Source organism: Sciurus carolinensis, chromosome 2 (genome assembly GCF_902686445.1).
Source record: "Sciurus carolinensis chromosome 2, mSciCar1.2, whole genome shotgun sequence".
Lineage (NCBI taxonomy): Eukaryota > Metazoa > Chordata > Mammalia > Rodentia > Sciuridae > Sciurus > Sciurus carolinensis.
In genome coordinates this window covers 170985438-171013017 of record NC_062214.1, presented here as the reverse complement: position 1 = coordinate 171013017, position 27580 = coordinate 170985438, and the positions used below count along the sequence as shown (strand labels likewise).

General features: G+C 44.4%; 1 protein-coding gene across 5 annotated transcripts in view; it reads right to left on the bottom strand.

Moving 5' to 3' along the window:
- Rgs6 (regulator of G protein signaling 6) overlaps positions 1-27580 on the bottom strand; it is a 567125-nt gene that overhangs the window by 50062 nt on the left and 489483 nt on the right. For all 5 annotated transcript variants that reach the window (XM_047539065.1, XM_047539060.1, XM_047539062.1 and 2 more), the window contains exons 10-13: positions 26793-26867; positions 24749-24847; positions 23411-23472; positions 12574-12684 (exon numbers count right to left, since the gene is read on the bottom strand). In XM_047539065.1, the coding sequence (XP_047395021.1) occupies positions 12574-12684; positions 23411-23472; positions 24749-24847; positions 26793-26867 (347 nt within the window). The remainder of the gene's footprint in view (positions 1-12573; positions 12685-23410; positions 23473-24748; positions 24848-26792; positions 26868-27580) is intronic.

Below are 27580 nucleotides of genomic sequence, written 5' to 3'. Positions count from 1 at the left end.
CTTACTATGGAGTTGACATATTCTCAATATTTATCAAAGAAAATTTCAGGTAGCAAAAAGGAGGAAGGGAGTTTTTGTTGGAAGGTTTGGGAAAGCAAATAACTCCAGACTAGTTCTAGAAAATTTGCTGTGATGGTGGAGATCTTCCATAGCTGCACTTTCTGACCTGGTAGCCACTAGCAACGGGTAACATTAAGTACTTGAAAAGTGGCTGGTATGATGGATGAACTAAATTTTAAGCTGTACTTATTTTAAATAATTAAGGTTTAAACTTAAATAGCCACATGTGGCTAGTGGTTAATGTGTGGGTACCTAGCTCTACATGTAAGTCATCCGAACCCAACTACTTCTGTATCGATAGATGTAACTGGTAGTGTCTTCTAAGGACGGTGACCAATCAATCGTATACTTGGGGATCAGCGAGGCTCTTGCTGTGAACTTTGCAATTCTGGGCATAGCTCAATAGGGCCCTGATGGTAGACTAAGCCCATCAGGGTTGCAAACAATGGGGGCATTCCATCAAAGAACCAGGCTGGGCCTTTTATAAGACTTGAGGACAGCTCCTGGATTCTCTCAAATGAGAGCCACAGAACTAATCAAACTCAATAACGTTGAAGGTCACAAAATACTTTTTCTAGAGAAACACCCCTGGGGTTGACACTAACAACAAATTTATGCCCCAGAAAGCTGCAGGACAACATGTCCTTCTGCCCAAGTCATGCCAGGACCTGGGCTGGACACAATTATCTGCTCTTTGCCAGCCGAGGAGTCAGGGCTCTGCAGGATGATGCTGGTGGCGGCTGCACCCTCATCAAAGGCTGTGCCCAGAAACCAGAAGTGGAAAGTGACTCAGCCTTCACAGTGACTGTCCCATGGATGCACACCCACCACCAGAGTCACCACTGTCTGATACCAAAACAGGGAGTCCACACGCACCCCACCAGATTCCTTGGTGGTGGGTGGGAAAAGGACAGTTTTGGGAGTAGTTCAGAAATCTCAGACTGTCATGATAGATATAGACCCAGAGCAAGGACGAGAAATCAGAGATGTCTAGAAAGGCTCAAGGTCATTCCTTAGGAGAAGCCAGAGGGTCTGGTTTATTAGCTTCCTCGGACTGTCAGAGCAAAGTGCTAACAACCTTAAAACAGCAGAAATTTATCATCGCACAGTCCTGGAGGCTAGAAACCTAAAATCGAGGTGTTGGCAGGCTGTGTGCTCTCTGAAGACTTGACGGGAAAATCTGTTCCGTGCCTTTCCCTCCACTGTGGATGCTGCCAGCAGTCCTTGGCATTCCTTCACTTGTAGATGCCTCTCATGCCTCTGCCACCACTCAGCATCCTTCCCGTGTTTCTGTGTCTTTACATGACATCTGCTCTGCGTGTGTTTGCATCTCTGTTTTCTCTTCTTATGCAGATGCCAGTCATATTGAGTTAGGGGCCCGCGCCACCCCAGCATGACCTCATCTTAATTCATCTGCAACAACCTTCTTTACAATAAGGTCATAGGCTGAGGTTCTAGGAAAGACATGGAATTTGGGTGATACTGTTCAACCTGGCATACCTGAGTTCCCTCAACTCTCCATTATTCTCAATCCTATTTCTAGGATTCCACATCTGCTCCTTTCTGTCCCACCACCCCCTGCCAGTAATATCTGACCATTGGGATTTTATTCTATTAATCATTTCTTGGATCCAATTTCCCTATGCATATCTTTTCTTTTTCACTTGGGTATTTCCTACATCTTCCATTTTAAGGCTCAAGAATAAATTTGAACACACTGCTATCACTGAATGGTCTCTTACGGTTATAATTCTAAAAATTTAAATATCTCTTGACATCCAGTCCCAGATAACTGGTACAATAACTTGCACATGGACAAACTCAAGCAAGTCATCCACAACTCCACATCTGTTGTGTAGAAATGCTTCCCTGTGACCTAGTTTTTATTACGGCTTTGTATTGTCATTTAGCTTTTTAAGGGCTTATGCCATTGTCTCTCTAGCTATACTGAGTCCTCTGTGTCTTTGTATTCTCCCTTAGTACTTTGCATGTGGCAAGTATTCAACACTAAAAGGAAATCAATAAAAAAAATGCATATAGTGATGTGGTCGAGGTGTCCTTATCCTGACAGCATTTTCTAATCACTAGCTGGATGCCTTTCTTCTAACTTTTATTTGTCCTCTGTGATTCTCATCAAATTTCTTCTTCCCATTGGACATCTCAAACCAACACATGGAGAAGACAGGTGGCTCTCCAAGGGAGCCTGAATTTCCTTCCAGCTGATCTCCCAGCTAATGACCATAGAGGAAATTTCCCAAACTGGAAATGAGAAGACCAGATTCAGAGGAAGCAGCCATCTATGAAAACACTCATTTCTGCGGGGTCTGCCTAGTACTAGGTGCAGTGCAAAGACTTTACAGAGCCCCATTTGCATCTCAGTATAAACCAAGGAAGTAGATACTTAAATGTCCAGAGTTCACAAGACATCCGATTGCTCAAGGTCACAGAGCTGTAACACTCTGGAATTAGAACCCAGGTCTGACTGCCTCCAAAGTCTATCCCCCACCCCACACCTTTACTACTTTGCCTTCTACTCTAATTCCCTCATTTGATGTCAAAACTGGGGAAAAACATAAGCTGTCTTCAAAAGGTTCTGAGTTATGGACTGAATGTTTGTGTCCTTCCTCAAACTCACATGTTGAAGTCGAACCTCCCATGTGATGATTTTGGGAGGTGGGAACTTAGGAGGTGGTTGGGTTATGAGCAGAATTAATGTTCTTACAGAGACCCAGCGAGCACGCTCACTCTTCCACCATGGAGGAGGACACAGCAAGAAGACGGCCATCTACAAACTGGGATGTGGGCCCTCACTAGACACTGACTCTGCTGGGGCCTTGATCTTGGGCTTCCTAAGTCCCAGAACTATGAGAAATAAATGTATGGTGTGTGTAGGCCACGCAGTCTACAGGATTTTTATTAACAGTCCTAATGAACTAAGAGAGAAATTGATACTGAGAGTGGGATGCTGATCTAACAAATACCTACAAATGCGAAGGTGGCTTCAGGATTGGAGGATGGAGAGGCTGTAAGTTTAGAGGTGTTTGCTGGGACTCTGTTGAGTGCTCAGAAAGAAAATAGAATAGCTGCAGAGAAAGTCTCCATTTCCTTCAGCAATATCTGAGTGATCCTGAAAGGAAGGTAGGCATGTAGGATAAGGATAGAGAGGCCATTCTTATGACATTTCAGAGGGAAATGAGGAATGCGTTATTGGAAATCAGAGCAAAGGAGATTCTTGTCATAAAGAACTTGGCGAAATTGTGTTTGTGTTCTAGTGTCCTGTGGAACACAGAGCTTTTAAGTGATAAAACCGGAAGGTTGGCAGAGGAAACGTCTGAGCAATGTGTTGAAGGTGGAGCTCGGTTCCCGATTGTTCGAAGTACAATGTCACACGAACAAAATGACTTAGAATTGTTAAGCAGAAAGGAGCTAGAACCTAAAGATTTGGAAAATTCTCAGCCTACCAGTATTGCAAAAATGAGGCCACTCCTGTTCTGACCAAATGACCACTTGATAAGGAGGTTGATGTGAATTAGCCATCTGAACAGATGACAATGGAAGAATGACCATGAAGGGAATTCAGAGGCCGTTAGGGCTGCCACTCCTACCACAGGCCCAGAGTACCAGGGCCATGAGGCGTAGTGGGGAGGACAATGTCAAGGACAGTCACCTCCAGTACAGGCAGGTCTGGATGCCCTTGCTCAGTGCCTCCAGGGTGGGGCCTTGCAGAGATTTGCATGTGGGCCACACCCAAAAGAGCTCCTAGCAGAGAGTTGCTGTGGGGGTGTCCCACTGAGCTATGGATGCCACCCAAGCAGTCCCGAATGGTAGAGTGTCAGCCAGGAAAGCCAGGGGTATACAGCAGGGAGCACTGAGGAGGTGAGACCACTGTCTCAGTGGGTCTAGAAGGCAGAACATTGAGCCAAAGAGGATTACTCCTGAGTGTTCAGGTTCAATGTTATATTTTGAACTTACTTAGGATCTATTACCCCTTTCTTCTTTCCTATTTCTCTCTTATTGGAAAGGAAATGTCCTACCATTGGAATTTGGAAGTGTATAACTTGCTGGTTTCACAGGTTCACAGCTAGAGGGGAATTTATAAGATACACCTCAGGATTAATTGTATCTTGAGTCTCGCCCACATCTGATTTAGATGATATGTGTATGAGACTTTGGACTTTAGACCTTAGAGTTGATATTAGAATAAGACTTTTGGAGGCTCGTAAGATCGGACAAATGTATTTTATGTGCTAGATTTCATAAGTTTTGGGGAGTCAGGGTGGAGTGTTTTAGATTTTGGGTCTCTCCAAAATTTATATGTTGAAACCCTGATCCCTAATATGATGGTATTCAGAGGGAGAGGCTTTGGGAGGTAATTAGGTCAGGAGAAATGGGATTAGCATCCTTGTCAAAGAAACCCCAGAGAGCTCTCAGCTGTATGAGGTCACAGGGAGAAGACTGCCATCATGAACTCGGAAGTGGGCCCTCACCAGACACCAATTGTCTGGTGTCTTGATCTGAGACTCTCCAGCTTCCAGAACTATGAGCAATACATTTCTTTTGCATATAAACTACACACATCTTTGTGCTTTTGTTATACCAGTCTGAATGGATTAAGACAAGTTATTAGAAAAATTATGAAATGAGAGATAATTCCTTAAGGAAAAAATATATACTACCCCCATCTGAGGGCCAACACTATGAAGAAAGAATCACAATTTTATTAATACCCAAGTATAATGGGAGACACCTGAACACTCCAATGGGGACTGGTCCAGTTATCTATTGCTGTAAAAACAAACTATCCTGAAACCCAGAGGCTTTAAAACAGCAATTTATTACTTGTTCTCACTATCCTACAGATTGACTGGACTCTGTTGGGAAGTCCCCCTTTATGGTCTTTCATAGAGATGTAGTCAGAAGTCAGAAAGGGTCATCTGAAGGTTGAAATAGGCTGGACATCCAAATGGCTCAACACATGGCAGTTGATATTGATTTCTGGTCAAGAGCTCAGCTGAGGCCATTGACTGCAATGTCTACACATGGCCTCCCCAATGGCTTTTCATAGCATGGCACATGGGTTCCAAGAAGGAATGTCTCCAGAGCAAATATTTCATATGACCAAGGTAGAAGTCATAGGGGTTCTGTATGACTGGTTCTTAGAATGTCGCTTGTGCTGTGGTCTTGAATAAGACACCAGGATGGGTCCAGATGAAAAGAAAAGGACGGGTCCTCTCTTAATATAAGGACCAGCACATGCATACAAAGAGGGAAGTCATCCCTGGGGCCATATTCAGGAACTGACTACCATAAGAAAGGGGCTTGACTAAAATCCTGGATTAATAGTTCTGCCAAACTCGTTGTGCCTGGGTAGCTTCTCCATGATCTCTACCTCTCAGCAGGTCAGGCTGCTGGGAGTGAAGCCTTTGGCCAAGCAAGACAAGTCAGCTTCCTTATAGCTCTTTGCTGAAGTGCCTGATATCCAACAGAGAGGGAGAGTGAAAACTGTCAATTGCAGAGAGCAAATTGCAAACCACAATTCTGCTGGCAACACCAGGTTTTCATTAGACCCACCATCTGGTTAATGGCACTATCCAAAATGCTTCCCATAGGCCTCTCTGGGATGTTCTTCTGGTGGTGTTTAGACTGAAAAGTTCTCTCCAGTTGCCATCTGCTAACTTTTGGCTGATCTTTCTTCAATGATAAGCTCTGGCTATCACTATTTCCTTTAATTAAACTTTATTTCTCAGAATTTTCATTGGATAGACTTGAGGTATAGTTTGCTGGTGCTTTAAAGTGATAGCCTTGCTGGGCATGGTGGTGTGTGCCTGTAATCCCAGCGACTTGGGAGGCTGAGGCAGGAGGATCACAAGTTTGAGGTCAGCCTCAGCAACTTAGCAAGACACCATCTCAAAATAAAAAATAAAAAAGGATTGGAAAGGTAGCTCAGTGGTATCGCACCCCTAGGTTCAATCTCTAGTCACCCCTACCCAAAAAAAGATAGCTTTTTATTGCTCTCAGAATATATGCTTTCTTATTCTTGGGTTTTTGATCTAATAGCTTCTCTGAGAAGGAGATGGGATCCAAGAACATTTTCCTCCTGTTTATGCCACATCCTGCACTAATTTGTCTGTTATTCAGTTAAACTGGGGTGGTTGTCCTTTGCTGGGCTGACTGGAAGCTTCTCTCAGTAGATACAGTGTGTCCTTCATCTCTGTAGAATCTGGACACTGTCTGCGATGTCCTCTGCCCTGGATGTCCCAGGGGACCCTTTGCAGCTCAGGGGAAGCTCAAGCTTCTCTCAGATGAACCCGGATTCCAGATGGAGTGGTTTTCTCACACGCCGTCTCTCCTAGTCCACACATCCGGCACCGCCTCCTCGCGCCCCCCACCAGTGCCCTCCTTCACCTGAAGTATCTGGGAGGGTAGGATTCTTTACTGACATTCCTGGGTCTCAAGAAGGGGCCACACATCACACTACAGGCAGCCGACAGTTTAAAAAGTCACATACTCACCACTCCTGTTCTTGAAAAGCCCTTGGTCACTGGATGCTAGAATTTTCCTGGCCTTGCCCAGAGACCTGGTTTCTACCGTCATCCCAGCTCCCTTCCCTCCTGCCTCTCAGGAACAGAAGACACTCTCCTCTTGTTTTCTCCCTTGGCACAGCGCTCTCTCCCTTTGTTGTTTGAATCTGCCAACACCCCTCCCCGCAGGGACGATTTTCTGTCCCTAGTGGCTTAATGCCCTTTGCCAAGCAAGGAGGAATCCTAGAGCCAGGTGGTAGCAGAGCAGGTTTTGTTGACCTTGCTACCTGTGTGTTCTGAGAACTTTTTGCTCAGAACACAGCACAAAGTAGGTTTCAGGACATATGTGTTGCATTAAACTGAGAGAAAAAGTGACTTTTGATTGTCTTATTGGTCATATTTAGCCTCTTCCTCGTGGATGGGAGCCATCCCTGGGCTGAAGTGTGATGTTGGCATGGGTCCCACACTTTGTGTTTCTCCCCACACCACTGCCAGCATCCGAGTTGGGGACGAGAATCAGGGCGACATTTTCTCTGGCCTCTCGATTCTGCTTGTAGGAGGGCGGGACCTGCAGCTGTCTTAGGTTAGCCATTAGATGAGAAGGCTGAATGTCAAGAGCAGACCAGGAGCGCTTGAACGGCCCTGCAGCACCCCGGGGTAAAGCGCTGAGTAGGTTTGGATCAACCAGGTAGCCAGGTGACCATGATTTCCCCAAAGTATGACATGCTTCTTTGCTGACTTAAGAACAAAGGAGGAAATTCATTTTATCACAGTGAATTAGGCATTTAGTTCTCCTTCTTTTCTAAATACCAATGAAATGACCCAAGGAAGAGTCACTCACTTATCCATCTTCCATCCAACCTATACTTTTGAGTGCCTACTGAGTGCCAGGTGGAGATTTAGATGCTAAAATAATTGTAAGCGATTTTCTGCTTTGGTGAGTTGTTGAATATCACATCCTCCTCCTAACTCACTGGGGAAGGAGCAGCTGCTTTAAACTGGACAGTCACAGAAAGATTCTTTGAGGAAAGGTCACCAATGAAAGGAGACTTGAATGAGAAGGAAAGCCAGCCCTGGAAGATTGGTTCAGGAGGGGGAACCGGCAAGACTCTGAAGTTCAGTGAAGTTTAGTATTTAAAAACAAAAACAAACAAACAACAAAAACCAACACCCCCCAGCATAGTATGTAGGAATAAATAAGTTTCCTACCAGCAGATGATAAGTTGAGGAATTTCAGAAAGGTATAAAGCAGATGAATCAAATTCATGACAAAGCGGAGCAAGAGCAGTCTATGAGGCCATGGAGTCAACAAAGATAGTAGCTGGGCAGGGGCTGGGGACAGAGCTCAGTGGTAGAGTGCTTGCCTAACACGCACCCTCCCCCGCCAAAAAAAGGCCATAGCCTGGCATTCCCAAAAGAAGCCTGGGAAAATGCCAAGCTCTGAGAGCAGGACTGGGAATGGAGGCCATGGGTGGGCATTGGACAGGGACAGAGGGAAGAAACCCAGAAGTACGGATAAGCTGCATATGGAAGAAGGGGTTGCTAAGTGAAGGGGTGTGGTTTTGTCCAGCTTCTAACACAAGTAATGAGAGCAGAGGGCGGTGCCTCTGCGAGCCTCGGAGAGCTACAGCAAGCACAGGGGGAAAGTCACCTGGCAGCGCAGAGACCTCTACAGACAATCCGTGTCCTGCTGCCTCCCCTTGCTCAGAGCTGACGGGGCTCCCCAGGGCCCCTCACAGAGGGACAAGAGTGGACTTGTTGGGGAGCACCCGGGAGGGAGCTAAGGGGCATCAGAACCTCCATCTGGGTCTGACACAGAGCAGAGCACATGTCATGCTAAAGAAGGTGGGGCCCTAGTCCTAGAGCTTGAGAGAGAATCCGGTCTTTCAGCCTGCTCTGCATTCAGAGGGGAACCCCGACAATTTACCTGTGCCCACCCACTAAGACACACAGGTGAAACCCTACTGCTCAGAGGACAGCTGCCAGGGCAACTCAGGGAACCACACCAGGAGTCCCAGAATCTCCTCCATGCTTCCTGAAAAGCCAGACACCCAAGGGCTGGGTGTGGAGCTCTGTGGTAAAGTACCTGTCTAGCCTATGCAAGGTCCTGGGTTCAAGCCCCAGCACCGAAAGGGGAAAAGAGATTAAGATGTCCAGAGTCACAGGGCATGTTTATTTTTAATGCTCACAGTTTGAGAACCATTGATTGGCACAGTTGCTGAGTGAGCTCTCAGCACCTACTGATATCATTTTCTAAACCAAGACCCAAGACTACCTGGGGAGATTTAAAAAAATCTCTCTCTCTCTCTCTCTCTCTCTCTCTCTCTCTCTCTCTCTATATATATATATATATATATATATATATATATATATATATATTTACATATTTATATATATATTTACATATATATTTACATAAGTAAAAATTCCATATATATATATACACATAAAATCAATGTTCTATTGCCAGATATTCTGAATTAATTGACCTGGGGTGAGCACCGGACACTGTTATTTTTTATTAATTCCCAGGTGGTTCTAATGTATGGCCAGGGCTGAAAGTAAAGAACTTCATTTATGAAAGTGAGCAATCCTTCAAATCACTGGGATCTTCTGCTCCAAGCAGTGATTGAAGCTACCAAACAATGATGCTCTGATCAGTGATCCCCAGGGATACAGACGAGGGGGCAGAAATAGAGTGGAGATATAAGAATATGAAATAAGGGGAAAAAATGTGTATCATGCTCTCAGGGGGATTTGAGGATAGACATGAAGAGAGGAGAGCAGGCTGCTAAGAACAAAACCCAACGAGAACCATCAGGACGTCTTAGAAATGAAAAGCGTGATTGTTACCACCCCTCCCAATACTCAGTGGGAAAAGAAAAACTCACCAAAGCATAAAACCACAGAATGGACACCACCAAAACCCAGACTGAGGACTCTTGTGGAGCAACTCCAGAGGTTCTGTCCTTTAAATATAGAATAAAAAGACTAAGGGATGGAAATTATGATTGGGGAAAGATAAGAGAGATGGCAACTCCATTCCAGAGGTCTGGAATTCCTACCAAAGGATTTCCTAAAAAGATAGAATAGAATGGAAACAAGAGCAGCAGTAATTGAACAATAAAAAAGGAGAAAGACAAAAGAGTCTTGGATCGGAATGAATGAAACAATCTGAGTCATGTCAGAAACATAAATAAAAAGATGGAGATGTTCATTGAGATATAATTGATTCTTTCGATGTTGATAGAAGTTCCAAAATGTGTCAAGTTCACATACATCTGGAAAAGAATGGGATGTGGAAGAGGTGAAGGAAAACTTCTGCTTTTAATTTTACGTATTCACTCTATGCATATATTTTGGTGACATTTTAAATTGAAACATTTCAAAGTTACTATGACTGGAATACAAACTAGAGTTTAAAAAAAACTTGATTAGTGAAGCACAAGTCAGGGAAGAGGAAAAGAAGTAAGAAGAAAGAATGAGATTCAGAAAACAAAGTTATCAGGAAAAAGAGACAATAAATGATCAAAGTAAATTTGGCGGTTTTATGTCCCAATATCCAAAGCAAAACAACACTAGAAAAATGATTAAAGGACATTAGAAATGGCAAGTAACAAAAGAATGGACATCTGATAACCTGGTGAAGACTGTTGAGTATCTTAATAAAGAAATGGTTCTAGTTAAATGAGACTTTTTCCCCAACCTATTGGATTTGCAAATGTAAAATGCTTGGGTTTGTAAGTGTTAGGTTGGAATTAAGGCGACTATAGGGGGCAGAGCAGCTGAAACAAAGGCCAGCCCAACAAATGGTGACCGATCAAGTGGGCTAGAAAATTCCACTGACCCTTAACATTCACCTGTCACTCAGCAGGACCCTCTCCCATTCCAGCCTATAAAAATCCTGGGCATCCAGGGCCACGTGCGATTTTCTCTGGGTCCCTACTTGAGCTGTACCCTGGGGGTCTGGGAATTTCACCTGAGAGCCAAATTCCAATAAAGCTTGCTTCAGCCACTTTCTGTATGATTTTATTCGGCCACTGCTAATCATGCCCCTGAGCTTACAGTAAGAATGTGGGGGAAATGAGCACTTTAAAATGAGGGTATGAAGAAATTATTTCTACTCAAGAGGAATCTAGGTACATAAACTAAAATTAAAATATGTGTACCATTCCTAGAAATTCTACTTCTGGAAAAAATTGTATTAAAGAAATAAATGGACTTGTGTACAGTGATGTTCCTTGAATCATTGTTAATGTTATAAAAAAAGACATGACTTAAATATGCATGACCCAGGGATTGCTTAAATATATTTTACTTCACTCATGCCAGGGGATATTAATGCAGATATTTAAAAAGGATAAGGCGACTCCACATGTGTTTACATGGAAAGATTGCCATGTTACATTGCTAATTAAAAATATTGAACAATGTATATAGATAATGAACCTAATTATACTAAAGAGTAGGATATTTTATATGCATAAAAATGTAAAGGGATAGACACCAACTCAGTGGTTCCCAAACTTTCTGAGTTCATGAAACCCTTTAGTGACTTAAATTTTTTATGGTCCCCTGGGCCAGAAAAATTCCTAACAGTTATTAAGTTCAGGTCCAGTCAACTTGTATTTATATTTATGTAGTTACATGAAATACACATTAATTGAAAGAAAAAAATATTTATTTCATTCTTAAACAGCCACAATGTACACCAGTTGGGCAATGCATGCTTTCTAAACTTTGGAATCAGATTGACCTCTACCACCCTCTTTTCTTATTCCATGTTGATTTTTAGGCCGTGTTAGCTTTTTATCATAGCCACTGTTCTGCAAAAAAATCTAGGTTTGCCAAGATGTGAGATCACTGAGAAGAATAGAATGTGCTCGGGTGTTGACACGGAGCCACCCTAAGCCCGCAGTTGACTCAGTCTCTGACATCTGTCAAACATCCCTGTTTCCATCAACCACTTAGTCCCTGGTAACCCTGGAAGCTCCCTACAGTGCCCCCTGGTTTGGAAAAGAGGGCATCAGGCTCTAAACAGAGGTTCTTCCCAGAAAATGATATTGGGTGAGAGGAAGAGAGGCTTTTCTTCTTTAGGCACATATGGATACTTCCAGATTTTCATCATAAGCATTTATGACTTTTATTAGTTTTTATAAGGTTTCTCCATTTTAAGAGAAGATTCCAGAAAGAAAACAAAAGTGAAAGAGAACATGATGTGACAGAAAAATGAGAAAAGAAATGTCATCAGTTGAGGGGCAGAGGTTGTGAAAGCACCCGGCACAGAATTGTCCATGTATCACCTGTAATTTTGAAAGTGGTCCAGTGCCTCTGGGTTTGGGTTGTTCAGCTACTAAGTAGGCACACCTGTTTCCCTCACAGGGCAGGAGCTCCTGAGTGATGGAATTACTGCTGCCAGGTATTCCAGAAAAGCGGAGTGACGAAATTCACAGCCCTGGAACCCTCCGCCTGGGTTGTAATCCTAACCCTGCGGCTTACTAGCTGTGTGACCTTGGAGAAGTTCATTAACTCTGCTGTGCCTGAGTTTCCTCATTGGTTCCATGGCAAGAATAATAATGTTTAATAATGTTTACCTGTTGAGGGAATTGAAGACACCTACTGTGTGATCTGGCCAGTTCAGAGCAAGGGCCAGCGAACACTGCTGTCATGACTGACTAGGAAGAAAACAAACAGGCTGGCAGGTTCTTTCCTTACCGCAAGCAGGGTTAGGGAATGGTGACTGACTGCCCCAGATATCGTGATGCACAAGGGGTCAGAGGGAGGTCAGAGGGAAGCCATAAGGATCACCTACAGCTCAAAGCTATAAGGAGGTAGAAAGCACGAGTAAGCGGAACTAGTCCAGGGGTTCCTGGCAGGGTTTCTTTTCTAGCAATAAAACAAGTCAAATTAAGATAGGGAATAATGTGATCTCATAGGGTTTTTTATTTTTCTGATAACCCTCCCGCTCTCAGACCTTAAAACGCTTTTTTACCTCATCTCTACGTCCCATAAGGCGATGTCATCGCTGATCCAAGGATTAGATGGCTCTGCTGGTGTTATGAAAGGATCATATTCCACATACTGTTCCGTGTAAGCAATTAAACTGCAGGAGGGAAGCAAAGAACACCACTGATTTCCTGGAAAAATGGTATGAGAGCAGTCTTCCTATAACTCTAAAATTTAAAAAAACACTTCCTACTCCCAGTTCTGACAAACCAAACTGTTTTCAGTTGTTCTTGTTCCCTTCTTGTCATGAACATTAGCGCCGTGTGGTTGCAGACATAGTACACAGAGGCATTTGAAGACCTCCCCCTCCCCCTTAGGGCCTTACCTGAAGCTTAGTGCTCCCATCTTGCCCTGCTTGCGCTAGCCTTACTGATGCACTGGTCCAAACCTGCTTGAATCGCCTTCCCACAAAGACTACAGGTCTCAAGGCATCTGGAGCGCACAGAAGTCACTACCAGTATTGTGCCCGGCTGCTGGCCCAGCATTCACAAACAGGGGACTTTCTTATGGGAAAGTCTTTTAAGTCCTGACCGACCACAAGGTGTTCATAGAAGCATTTTTCCAAAAAACCACTTGGTTTTCCTAGCTATAATTACAACCTAATAGATATATTCATCTAATATATAATGTAAATCAATCAAGTAGTACTAAATGGTTCTATGCACCCCCTAAAAAGCAATCATTGTTTTCTTCTATCCTTTCTTACAGAGGCATCTGTGTTCTATCTTCTGTTCCTCGTAGCTTTTACCTAGAGTTTACCTATATTTTAGAATTATGTACTTTTTTAGCTGTTCTCAATTTATCAATTTTAGACAAGATTTAACTTTCTACTCACGTATCCCAGTCCACCACTGCCCACCCCTTCAGTGTTCTTCCAAACAGACGAACATAACAATTTTTGTGAAACCAATGGTCAGTGTCCACATTATTAAACTGGATAAAATTATTTCTTAGCCTAGTAGCTTACTACTTTTTTCTAAGTGTCTTAACAAACCTGTAAAATACTTAGCAACTTAGTCAAACACATCTTAGGTCTCTTAGACATATGAGATAATCATTTCTGTCCCTATCCCCCAGAGATCTTCTCCCCTATCTCCTGGAGGTCCTCTTCTCCAGTCTTTAGTCCTCTTGCTCCAACCCAGACTGTTGTCTCCATAGACCTGATGCAAAATCATCATCCTGAGACTTCCTTTACTTCTACTGAATGCTTGTTTCCAGGATTCCAAGTCTGCCTCTTGGTTTTACTCTCTGAATGTGGAAGCACATCCTTTAGTAGTTTTCTAACAAAGGATGCACTTACAAGTTATGGGGGACACCACCCCTGCGGGAGTACTGGTCCAAGTTGGAAGACCTTAGACTTAGTTCTTGGTTAAGACATTGAATTAATCTTATCAAGTTTACCATATGCCATTTAATAGCCTTGTTGAGCATTGCAGTAAAAAAAACAAAAGGGAAAGTACTTCAAAAGAATCTTGAAGTCCTCCCTAATCATAACATATATGATTGAAACCACCATACACAGTAGAGGCAAATCATCCGTCCTGTAAATCTCCAGGCCCTTCAACCCCTCTCAATGAATCTTAAAAGGCCAGAGAGCAACTAACGAAGTAGGAAGTGCTGCCTGTCGACTCAAACCACAACGACACACAGGCTCCTGGCCAGGCCTCCTTTAGAGAAATTTGGGAGTATCTTTAGAGAACTGGGTGGAGAAGGGGTGGTGAGATTTAATGGTGATCTTGGTTCAAGAAAATGTGGTTGTGGGTCCAAGGCAGGATGTGGTAGCCACCCAAGTTGAGAGCACAGGGTATGGGCGAGCAGGCACAGAAGGCTCTTCTGGGTTTTCGCTTGGTTCTACTCATCTGCTGATAATTGCACCATGACGTGCTCACAGGGAAGATTTAGGGGCCGTCATGGACCAGTTTGTAAGTGCCGTTCCTGGCCCTGGTTGATTTGCTCAGAAACAGACACCTGCCTCAGGTAGGTTCAAGGTTCTCTCTATCCGGCCTCAGCAGCGGAAGCTGTATAGTCACAAATACAGGGGCTAGGGCTGGTCCCGTTTCCTAACACATGTCTGCGGTGAAGTAGGCGTCGCTCTCCACCCCAGAGTTCAATCTGCAGCCCCTCCTTGCATTCCAGGAGTCTACATAGGCTCCTTTTTGTTGAACCAAGTTCAAACTGGGATTGTTTGGCTTGAAACCTAATTAGTACATGGAAAGGGGGGTGAGAGTGGGGGAAATATGAAGGCATGCCCATGCTCCTTTGGTAGCACTGGCCAGGGAGGCTCCCTGACGCCAAGAATGTGCGCTTCCTGGGGGTGCACAGACTTCCGTCTGCTCAGGCACAGGACAAAGGAAAGGCCAGGCAGGCAATGAAGGAGACGGCAGTGATCAACACACAATGCTCTTTGTATTCAAAGTCAATACTAATGGCCACAGAAAGATCCGGGGAAGGACAGCAAAAGTGTCAGGAAAGATACAACAGAGGCATGTAAAGGGCTTTGTGGGATGGCCCCCCATGCACAGGGATGTATGTGGTCCCAAAGCAGAGTTGAGAGGAGACGGACAATAGAAAATAACTGTGAGAAATCCAGAGGAAGCTCATTAGCAACAATATCACTCATTGAACTTCTTTAAAAATTCTTGTGCCCTTGTCCCTGGCTCCTTCTGATTACTTCCTGGTTTTCTTATTTTCAAGTTCTCACATCATTAGAAGATGCTAACCCACCAACTTTGGCAAATGTGCCACCCACCATCACTGGGGCCTTGAAATGGCTCTTGGGTGGAGAAGGCTCCTTTGTCTACATACTCCTGTCCCCGCTCCCTGGAGTAGCTGGCACGAATCTGCCAGATGCTGCCATGGAGACACTCTGTGGTCAGTCGGCTGTTTGGAAGGCAGCATTCAGCACCACTGACGCCATTAAACGGCAAACAGCTCTCTGGGTCACGGGAAGATGCTAGCACCGAGCTAACAGCAAAGTCAGTTTCCAACTCCATTAACCAGTCACAGGGTGCTAGGCGGTTATTAATTCAAAATCTTCTCGATTTGGAATGTAATTAGGGTGTACCTTGGATAAACTTGAAGAAGAAATAATGAAAGGGAGTTTAGAACATGTTTAGTCCAACCACTTGGAAAAGTCTGGAAAGAAGTTTTAAATGTCAGCCTCTCTTCTTGAATCAAAAAACAATGACATGACTTGGTGACTTGACATATAGAAAAATTTGGCAGTTGAGATGGAGGAAGAAGAGATGTGGCCCACCTGGGTGGAGGGACATGGAGGAAGGAACCCCAAGAGCTCAGCGCACATATGTGGAGTTGGGTTTACAGAGTGGGTTGGAGAGAAGATGAAGAGATGCTGACATGGTTATGATCCAAGGGTGAAGGAGGCATGGAGCGAAAACGCTGTGTCGCAGTGACCATCGTTCCACTTCAGCAGCACAGTGGAAAGGTGCCAAGGCGCTCCTGAAGTCAGAGCCTCCAAATGAGCAGGAAACCAGACGCTGAGAGTACCAGGGGCGGGAGGACATGTTTCACCTTCTCCTTGGGACGTGCAGTTTCTAAACTGATACGTGAAAGGGAGCCGGCACAGAAGGGGGACCAGGTCGGGAAGAAGGGAAAGCAGAACAGCACTGCAGAGGGGCAGGAAGTCTGGTTCCCATCAACTAATTAAGGTTTTTCACGTTGGAGAAAGTGGGAAGGAGAGAGAACAAAGAAAGAGCTCCCTTCCCAGTGGCTCAGGAGGCTGAGGCAGAAGGATCATGAGTTCAAAGCCAGCCTCAGCAACTTAGCAAGACTCTAAGCAACTTAGCTAAATAGACCTTGTCTTTAAATTAAATATAAAAAGGGCTGGGGATGTGGCTCAGTGGTTAAGTGCCCCTGGGTTCAATCCCTGGTTATCACCTCTCAACAACAACAACAAAAAAGAATGAAAGAAAGAAAGGATTTCTTAACTGGGTTAATTTCTTAACCCAGAAGAAATATATTCAACAGAGAAACTTGGGATGGGTGAAGGGACGTGAAGGTGAATTGGGTCCCTCAGAAAGCAAATGCCTGTATGCTACAGATTCCAGATCTTGATCTGGACACGGTGACCCTGGCTATAAATGTTACCTCTGATCTTTTTTCTTGTCTCCTAAGATGGACTGGGAGAAAGGAGGAGCAAGGACCGCACAGTTTCTGGAATCACATAAGAGCAAAGTCGTAATGACTTCTTTGGCCTCCTTTTTCCTCCTCCCTTGAATCTAGCATTAGACATTAAGTTCACGGACCTCTATCACCCTAGCAGGTTTTTAATAGAGCCTTAGGGTACTCAGTTCCTTGCTGTCTTATCTCATTCTGTTAATTACATTTCATGATCACTGTGGGTCAGGAGGCAGAGGAGGAACCAGCACCCAATTTCAGAGAGCAGGGGCAATCTCAGAGATGGGCAAGCAAGATGATGTTCAAAAAAAATCACTGCAGCAGTCAGCTGTGACTCACAAATGGCTTCCAGTAATGGGCAAGGATGAGCCAAGCACAGATGCAGACTCAAATGAAACAGCTTGATCTCTCCCTGTGCAGGCAGTGTGACGGGGTATCTGGGTGATGGTGGCCATGGTGTAGCTCAGCACCACTGTGCATGGGAAGAAGTCATCTGGGGAACTCGAGAACACATTGGACAGTTTGGAACTAAAATGTATGGATTCTGTATTCTTGAAGTCAGTCTGTCAAGTGTTGTTAAGCTTGGGTGTGTAGAAAAGAGACTCCATTGGGGACTCTTGCAAAGAGGAGGAAGACCTCATTTATTTGGTACCTTTGACTATCCAGAGAACATAGACAAGTGACCAAGGGGCCTCTTAGGAGAGTCTATAGGGGACATAAACTTCATGCCTCAAAGTTCATTGCCTGTCATTCACATAGCATCCATACCTCACAGAGAAGACTCTTTGTTCTGGCTTTAGGATCAAGGTTAATACTTGGTTATTTGGTTTCCTGGTGTGTAAGGTTCAAATTTCAAAACTGGATCCTATTGCCCCAGACTTTGAATCAAGTCTGGCTTATGACTTGCTTTACCCAATAAAATTCAGCAGAAAGTGACAGAGGGCCAGCCCAAGCCTCAAGAGATTTTGCTTGCTTCTTTTCTCTCCCTCTTATAATCCCACTCTCCCCATATGGACAGAATCAAGTCAGCCTATTAGAGTGCATGTGAAGCAGAGCCCAATTGTCCCAGCTGAGGCCATTCTAAACCCACAGAAGCCAAACACGTGAGAAAGCCCAGTCAAGATCAGCAGAGTAGCTTATGTAATCCATAGCAGCACACACACACACACACACACACACACACACACACACACACAGAGCTGAGCCCATGCAACCAATTAGTCCGTGGATATATGAGTAATAAAAAATGCCCTCCCTTATCAATTGTTTTTCTTTCTGCAGTTTCAGTTATCCACAGTCAACTGTAGTCTGGAAATATTAAATGGAAAATTCTAGGAATAAAAAAGTCATAAGTTTTAAATTGCTTGCTAGTTTGAATAGTATAATGAAATCTCGAGTCTCTTGCTCCACCCAGGTCATGAATCATGTCTTTGTGCAGTGTGTCTATGTTATATATGCTACCTGCCCGTTAGTCACTTAATACCCTTCTGGGTTATCGGATCCACTGTCATGGCATTGCAATCCTTGTGGTTGAGTAGTCCTTGTTTTACTTAAAAATGACCCCAACGGGTCAGAGTAGTGATGATGGTAATTCAGAGGGGCCAAAAAGAAGCCATAAAGTACTTCAAGTGAAAAGGTAAAAGTAGTAAAAATTATTTAAAGAGAACACATCCATGTAACTTTTCTTACAGTATATTGTTAGAATTGTTCCACTTTATTATTGGTTATTTAAATCTCTTACTGTGCCTAATTTATAAGTTAAACTTTACTACAGGTATGTATATATAAGAAAAAACAGTATAGAGAGTACATAGTACTGTCTGCAGTTTCAGGCATCCACTGGAGGTCTTGGAATGTATCCCTTGTGGATAAGGGGAGAGTACTGTAACTTTAAACCACTGTGTTTTGGAGTGCTTTGCTAGTTAGCCATAACTAACCAGTCAGCCACAGATTAGAAGGGGATGTCGGTTAGAAAGGAAGGGATGCTAGAGACAAGCTGGTAGATAGGAAGAAGAAAACAAGCCACCTCTAAAATCAGGGACTCAAAGAACAGAATGGCCTGGGGCCATTCAGGAAAGAGAAAGCAGATTGTGGAACCTCCTAAGATCCTGATCATTGACTGAATTTTAAGGCACAATATAAGGACACTGGCCCATGGCATCCAGAAGTAACTGAAATGTAGCATCCTTTCTTTAGGAAGGTAAGTAAGCAAATGATCTTTAAGAGATATTTTCATTTAAAATAGCTAAAATAAAAAGCTTAAAGGATTCAGCAGTATTTATCTGGAAAGTTCATTTGTGTGTGAAACAAAAACTGGGTGATACCTCATGTGGGCTTTTGTGCTGCTTCTGGGTACAGAAGGCAGCCTAGGAAATGCAGTTAAGTCCCCGTGATGCTGGTATTTCGGGGGCATTTAAACACTTGTGGGGACAATGGACAGAATATTTGAAATTGGGATGATCTGAGAAAATGGTGCAGAAGAGTCAGTCTCCTCAAGTGAGATCCCTCCCTCCCCAGAGGCTCCTGATTAGCAGTGCTGTGGAAGCAGAGGAGGAAGCCACCTGGATTGTGGGCTGCATACCAGCCTCTGGCTACCTGCAGGGCTTTCTGAGTGGGAGACAGAGAAGAGAGGGTGGGTGGGAAGGATTGTGTTAGCCTGTTCTGTTGTTAATGGTTTGCTTCTCCACTGTCCCCTAGAGGCTCACGTGTTGAAGGCTTGACCTCCCAATGCAGCAATGTTCAGAGGTGGGGACTCGGGGAGGTCATGGGTCATGAGGGCTTGAACCCATCAGGGGATCAATCTGTCGAGGAATTCATATTGGAAGGCATTGTTGGGAAGCGGTGGAAACTGTAGGCGGTAAAGCCTAGTTGGAAGAAGGTTACTGGAGGTGTGCCCTGGAAGGGTCTATCTTGTCCCTTGCCCTGTCCCCTCTCTACTTCCTGGACACCATGGAGTTAGTGGCTGTCCTCTGTCAACCTCTTCTCTCATGATGTTCTGCTGTTGGGTTAGACCCAGAACAATGGAGCCAGCCGACCATGGACTAAACCCTCTGAAACTGTGAGCCAAAATAAAGCTTTCCTCCTCTAAGTTGATCTTCTCAGGTATTTGTCACAGAGATGAAAAGCTAACATACATGTGCTCTTCTGAGCACCATATACTCGGTTCATTCCATCTCATACACCTGAATTCTGCTCCTTTCCAAAACACCATTAGTCACCACCCGGAAAATAATAACCCTTCACATTCACTGTGAGGGTACTGAGGGCCAAGCACCAGACCAAGCTCTTGGCATGTGTGTGACGGGCTGACAAATTTGACTCCATGGAAAAGTTATAGGCCAGGCTATATGGGCAATGAATAAACAGACTCCATTTTGCTCTGAGACTCCCTGTTAAGTAGGAAATGCTTCTCCCGTGGGAACACCCTGCCTCTGTACCCATCATCAGTTGCTTAGCTTCTCCCATGGGAACACCCCCGCTCTGTACCCATCAACAGTTGCTTAGCATGACATGGTTGGCAATACAAAATGATGAAATGCAATTCTTGTATAATGAAAAATTGTTCTCTTTTTGATGTCTAGTTTCCTGAACAATGTACCATGTCAACAGTGATGTCAACAGCGATTGTCAAGATGTTAGTAACCGTTCTTTAATTTGTACCTAAGCAAGGTCATTTTGACCCACTTCCCCCTTCTGCTAATGATTTTAGATCTCATGATGTTAGTTTGTAATTTTGAATCATTGCAACAGACACTTATGATTGATGTACTGACTTATGGTATAAAAACCCCTGCAACCCTATGGGCGGGGCTGTTCTCCCAGTGGTCATTTTTGGAGTATTGTGTGAGACAGTCAGCCGGCCGGTTAATAAACACTCTCAAATTTGGACTTCTCAGGTGATCCGTCTATTCTTAAGCTGAGCCCCAAAACAATGTACTAACTCACTTTGACAACTAAGCACCACTACCCTCTCCCCTTTAAAGAGGTGGAAAGGAGGCACAGAGAGATGAAGCCATGTGTCCCTGCTTTTAGGAAACAGGAAAAGGCTGAGTGGGGGAGTCAAACCTCCACAGCTGGCCCCATCCTCTGAATGGTGGTCTGCTCTGCTGCTGTAGTTTGCAAAGCTTCCTTATTCCCTCCTGATTAGGTCCAACTGTGCCCTTAACCCCACCCTGATTTGTCTTTTCAGAACAGGGCCTTTGCTATCACTCAGGGGACTAAATGGAAAAAAAAATATGGGGAACTTTTCTCCGGGGGATGCAGTCCTGAATAATTACCACTTATCACCTGGAGCAGGCCCAGCTGTGTGGCCCACCTGAGTGAGCTCAGCTTTCCCCTCTGGCCAGTTGCCAGGACCACCTCCCTGGCCTCACCTCAGCAGAGCCCAGCCGCTGACAGACTGGCTCTGGGATGCTTTATCTCCTGCTAACACCCGGCTTCCTCTCTCCGCTCCTCCCTCTCTGGGAGTTTCCTTGTGGGTCTAATGAAAAACCTCCTGTCATCTTGAAAAGTTGCCAGTTATTGCTGCTGGGAATAAAATCCAGCCTCTGCTGGGGTCAGACTCTTGGAAGCTGGGGATCGAGGCATTGCGGTTGGAATAATCTCTCAAGCATAATTAGACATACCAGGCGGGGCTCCTCCCTGAGAGCAGATAAACAAACAAACAACAGGATGTTCCAGGCCCCGCCCCCACCCCACCTGGGCTTTCTCCCTTCCCTGGCCTTAGCACACCTGTGAGGTAGTTGCATACCTCTTGTCGACTGGCTCAGGCTCTTCCTCCACACCTCAAAGATGAGACAAAGCTGGCAACCCTCCTGATGTGAACTCTTGGGTCAGTATGAGATTTAGTAGCTGCCAATGGCTTTACCAGATCCTCAGAGACGGATGAGTGAACTTGAAGATCATCCAAAATGCAGGTTCCTTGGGTCTACCCTCAAACCAGAGAATCCCCATCGCTGGGGCTGAGGCTTGGGAAGTTCCATTGTTTAATCCCTTTCCTCACCTGGATTGTGGTGCTCAGATCACTGGACCTGGGCCACTAGGCGGGGGGAAGAGTCTCCTGCAAACGCTGCTCCTGTGCCTGCGAACTCTAAGGAGCCCTTCCAAGGCCAGACTTAGCACTGCTAGCGCTGACCTCACAGTGTGTCAGCACAGCCGCTTCTGTCCCTGTTTCACAGTGAAAGAGGCTGTGGTTCCTCAGAGCTCTGAACCCGTGAAGCGCAGGTCACGCAGCTGATTCCTTCTCAGCCACTCTTTAGGGGCAAAGGCACCAGAGTGAGACATAAAAACCACTTTCAGGGTCTGGTGCTCTGACCAGAGCCCTGCATTATGGTGATGGGGTGTGTGGTGGCTCCGTAGCCCACAGTGAGCTATGACTGTCATTCTGGAGCCGGTGGCTTTGACTGTAAGTGGGGCTCCAGTCATTAGCAGCCTCCGGAAGCATTTGCATTAGGGAAAGTAGGAATACCCATGATTCTCAATGGGGTGATTTTGCACCCCCTCCCCCGGACATCTGGCAACATCTGGAGGTAGTTTTGGTTGTTACAACTGTGGGCGCGGGAACGCCTGGGCTCTAGCAGGTAGGGGTCAGGGATATTGTGAAATATCCTATCATGTATTGGATGTTATAAACACAACAAACAATTATCTGGCCCAGAATGTCAATGGTGCCATTATCAAGAAACCCTGGAATAGATACAAGATGCCACCAAAGACATGAGCCCAAACCCACAGATGTCCTTGGTCCTTGAAGGCAGAGTGTTAATTCAGGCTTTAGATTTGGGAATGGAATTTTCTTAGCTTCCATTTGTCATTATTTATCTAAAGACATGGATCAGCCCAGGAGACAGCAGAGAAAGGCTTACAGGTGGACTGCACAGATCCCTAAACAAACGGGGCTTAAAGGACCCAGTTTATCTAATGTCCAATAAAGGCTAAGACCCCATTTAAGCCCTTGATTCCTCCAGAAATTGGTCCCTGGTTTAACAGCAGCATTTGGATGAACACATGTTCAGTTCTGGACTGCCTGATTAGATTTATTCCATACAGATTCCCCAGGTGGTCTCCTGTCTTCGCTGAAGAGTTCAAAAACACACCATTTAGTTGATAAAATTGAATCTCCCACAAGTTAACGGAGTGGAACCAGCCACTGGTGCAGATTGTAGCACAAATGCTCCCTCGGAAGCCAGGCTGGAGGGGCCAGATATTTTCTTAACAGTTGATTCGATGCAGTTCAGTGGTTGATGGTGTGTGGAAGCGGAATGCCTCCCGAGGATCCAATACCCTCCTGTTTACGTGGCCAGCACCTCAAAGGGCACACATGATTTCTTTCCCCTATAAAGTGAATCTGGGCATTTTACAGCGGGAAAGGGAGTGATTCCATTTGAATTCACCAAGAGGCAGAAGGCAAAGAAGCATGATGGGGCTTTTAAGGACATTCTTCCCCGATTGACAAGGTCCTGGGGCCACCCCCTAAGAAGCTTTGCCATAGGACATTTCTTGACATCACTCAAGGGAGGCCTGTTATCTTAGCTACACTCACATGGAGTCTGGGGTTTTTAATGTATCAGCTTAGGAGTAACTACAATCTAACTCTCCAAGTTGAACACACTTTTAACTATAACCCTGTAACATTTCTCCCCTATAAAATAAGAAGAAAGCAGTAAAATTATTGACGGGAAACATACCTTTCAGCCACTTTGGACATTTTCAAACAGTGTCTATCAATCTGTGCATTCAAAAATGTTATCTGGGGAAAGAGAGAGCAGAGATGTTGAGACCAAAACAGAATTCTTTGTTTCCTCCCTTTATTCCATAAACCCAGATCCTCCATTTCCACCAAGATCTGAACAACCTCTGGCAAGACTCTCCTGCCCTCCAGCATTATGCTCCAGCAACTACTTACCCCTTTTGGAAAATCCTACTGTACCCAGGATTCTTACTCTATAAGTCAGCCTAGGGCATATACCTGTGTTATAATTTAAGTCTTGATTCCCAAAAGCTATTCCTAAAACTTAAAGGCAACATATATTCTACAAAGCTCAGTAATAGCACAGGGTTAATATGTGCACCGTGAAAACCTATTTTGTTTGAATTCCAGTGACCATCCCTCTGCCCACCTTTTTTACACATGTAGGAATCTATGTGCTTGGCATGTTTAAATTGATCATCAAAGAGCTATATTGCAGATGTCTGTTTCCTCTTCCCTAACTAGTAATCAATGTGCCATAGGAAGACACCCAAAAGTTTACTCTTAAACCCATCCCTCTTCAGAGGCTGGGAAAGCATGATGTAAAGAGAAGGTCCTCAAGTTGCCTCGGTACCAGTAAATATCAGAAGAGAGTGATATAATTAAGTGTGCTCTGTTGATCTGGGCTTCTCAAAATGTTAAGAAAATGACATTAAATCAAATCACACTCAAATGGCATTGGGATAGGGCTTACTTTATTCTTTTATTTTTAAATATTTTTGGTACTGAGGATTGAACCCAGGGATGCTTTACCACTGAGCTACATCCCATCCCTTTTTATTTTGTATTTTGAGACAGGGTCTCACTAAGTTGCTCAGGGCCTTGCTGAGTTGCTGAGGCTGACCTCAAACTTGTAATCCTCCTGCCTCAGCCTCGTGAGTCCTCTGGATTACAGGTGTGTGCCGCCATGCCCAGCTATTCTTAAGCTTTCCTTCTGAACCATAGCAATAGCATTGGTAGTGGTCTCTGGAAACGCATTATACTTTTTAGGGTCCTGGGACATGATACCCTCCTTCTCCCAACTCCTACAGCCATCTGTGGGATTCAGCCCCAGCATCGGAACTTCTCGTTTTGCACTTCTTTAAGAACTGCTCCTGGAGAATCTTCCTCCCAGGCTTCCATAGGTCGTTCATGATGCACCCAAAGTCTCCCATCGCTGGATTCCACAGTGGTTTCCAAGAACTCAAAGCTTTCTCGGTCTTCAGACGTGAGCACTAAAGGGGATTTTAAACCAGCCATGTCTCCTCCTGGAAGCACAGCGGTGGCATGCATTCACCTGTTTCCGAATGTCCTCTTTTGTAGTTTTCCTGATTGGCTGACTGGGTATGTGCACAGGACTCTGTGACTGGGACTCTTCCGTCACACCATACACGGACTAGAAGGAGCAAGAATAAGATCATGTCCTTCAGAGTTGAGGGGCGGCCGGGGGTCAGTTAGTTCAACCTCTCATCAGATTCTTCCCATCCCCTCTATGAAATCCACACAAGAGTGACAAACCTTTGCTTAAATTTCTCAAATGATGGGAACGCTACCTCTTGGGGCATCTCATCCCATTTTGGGTTTATAACTGCCTGAAAATTCTTCCTTTTGTCAAGTTGAAATGACCTCCTTGCATGTCACTGTTTTTCCGGATATGGTCCATGAGCCATCTGCGAAGAATCACCTGGGAGCACTTGGTAAAGATACATCTTGTGGAGCTCACCCCAGACCTACTGTGAGTGGGTTTGGGATCTGCACTTTTATCAAACGTCCCAGGTGATTCTGAGGCTAAAGAAAGTTCAAGAACAAATGCTAAAGGTTATTGCAAAAGTTCCTTTCTAAATTTTCTACTTGGCAGCAGATGACAGGTCCATCTGGCACAAAATTGAGAAGCAGCATTTCAGGTTTTCTCTTTTAAGTGCAATAGATTCCTGGCCTCAGTTTCTCTGCTCGTCGATAGCTGTGACTCTTTGAAAACTGTTCCTAGTGCTGTGAAGAGACTCAAAGTCTCCTTTGTGTTAGGAAAGAAACAAAGCCCTGAAGGACATGCAGGGTGTAACTGAAATCTGTAAAATTGAGAAGGGTTCAGATAAGGTACAGGTGACTTCATGAAATTCTAGAATAATAGAATTAGAATTAGGGGCTCTTAAAGATTAAATGAGAACATCCAAGACAAGACTAATAATTGAAAGTATAATACAGCAGGCTTGTTGTCTCAGTGACAAACCCAATACACAGTAGATTCAAAAGTTGTGTGTATGTGTGTACGTGCATGCACACACAGAAGTCACCCCTAGCCTGAAATCCTCCAAAATTTGAAACTGTTTAAGTATCCACCTGATGCCCTCAGTGGGAAATTTCATACCTGACCTCATGTGACAGGTTGCAGTCAAAATACAGGCTCACTAAAAAACTGTGTAAAATTACTTTCAGGCTGTGTGTCTATGATACATAAATAAATTTTGTGTTCAGGCTTGGGTCCCATTCCCAAGATATCTCAGTATGTATATGCAAATATTCCAAACTCTGAAAAACATAATCCAAAATCAGAAACATTTCTGGTCCGGAGCATTTTGGATAGGGGATACTCAATCTGTGTGTGTGTGTTAGAGAGACAGAGAAAATTGGTCATTATAAGAAGTAGGGCTGTTGGGGACAAACCTCAAAGCTTTTGAAAGTAACATTATGGAGAACAGTCACAACCCTGTCCTTGGTACTGTGCTAGGGTGGAGGTATGGATGGATGTGGTACCCCTGGCTGAGCTCTGGCCACTCTCCTTTTAAAGTGAAATTCAAGTGACCACTGAATCATCTATAGTTGGGCAAGATGGTGATTGAGTTTGAACAATCTGGCTACACTAAAACTCTTTCATTTGCCAAGTGCCAAGTGCCAAGTGTCAAGCTCACTGTCACCCCGGGGAGGGGGCTCTCGCACTTTTTGCGCCCTTAGTTCTCTTTCCTTGCTGCCACCTCCTCAGAGCCATGGGCTTTGCCCTTCATCTCACTTGACCCTGATTTCAGGATGCCCTTGGGAAGCCCCAGTCTGGCCTCCTGGGGGCTCCTGACCCAGCCCGTCCTTCCCCTAAGACAGCCCTCCTGGCCCGGTTGCCTGTTGACTGGTTTCCTTTCCACCCACCCAACTCCATGAGAACCTGAATCCCAGCAGCAAACATGGTGCCCAGCACCCACGTCACTCAAAACATACCTCTAGAATTTATGAATAGAATGGTTTCAAAAGATAAAATATGATAGAATTCCAAAGGGAAAATTATTATGTGGAGAAGACCAGAAATGGAAGGGCTATTTGTACCGAGAAGTTTTAATTCAGCTAAACGAGCGAACCTTTTTAACCTTTTGTGGATTCTTCAAACGCCGACATTTTCTGATGTCCATTTCTGTTGTGTTCACACAGCCTGGCTGAGAGAGGAAAATCATACAGATTATGAAGTGAAAATTGTTCATCCCATTTAGTGCATCAGAACCAATCTTTAGCTTCCCCATTACGATAATGCATGATGGTTTTCATTTTGCTATAACAAATGCTCTTATGTCGCTGTGAGAACCCCTCAGGAATTCTGACCTTATGGAAAGGATAATATGTAGCGGGAATAGTGTACAGTTTCTAAGAGCAAACTTATTATTCAAGTGACAAGATTGCCAGTTCCTAAAATGTATCTGTAACCTGAATCAGTGTTTTCAATGATTTAACAGATAGGGATAGGATGCAAAAATATTGAGCTGCCCGCATGCATGAGCCCAGACCAAGATGAACAAGTGCTGTTCTGCCTTCTTGTTTCAGGTCTCATACTGTAAGCCAGACTACTTAGGGTTTATGGAGCACCACGTTTTTTGCATTTCTGGGCTTTTGTTGGTAGTTTTTCTGTTTACATGGTCCCCAAGCAGAGTGCAATAGTGCTGTCGGGTGTTCCTAGGTGCAAGAAGGCTGGGATGTGCCCTGAGGAGAAAATATGTGTTAGATGAGCTTCACTCTGGCATGGGTTATAGCGTCGCTGGCTGAGTGTTCAATGTTAATGAACCAACAGTTGATGTTAAAGAGGGCATTTTTATATAGAAACAGACTTTCAACAAAGTTTCATATTGATCAGTTGACAAAAATGTAACCAGAGGCT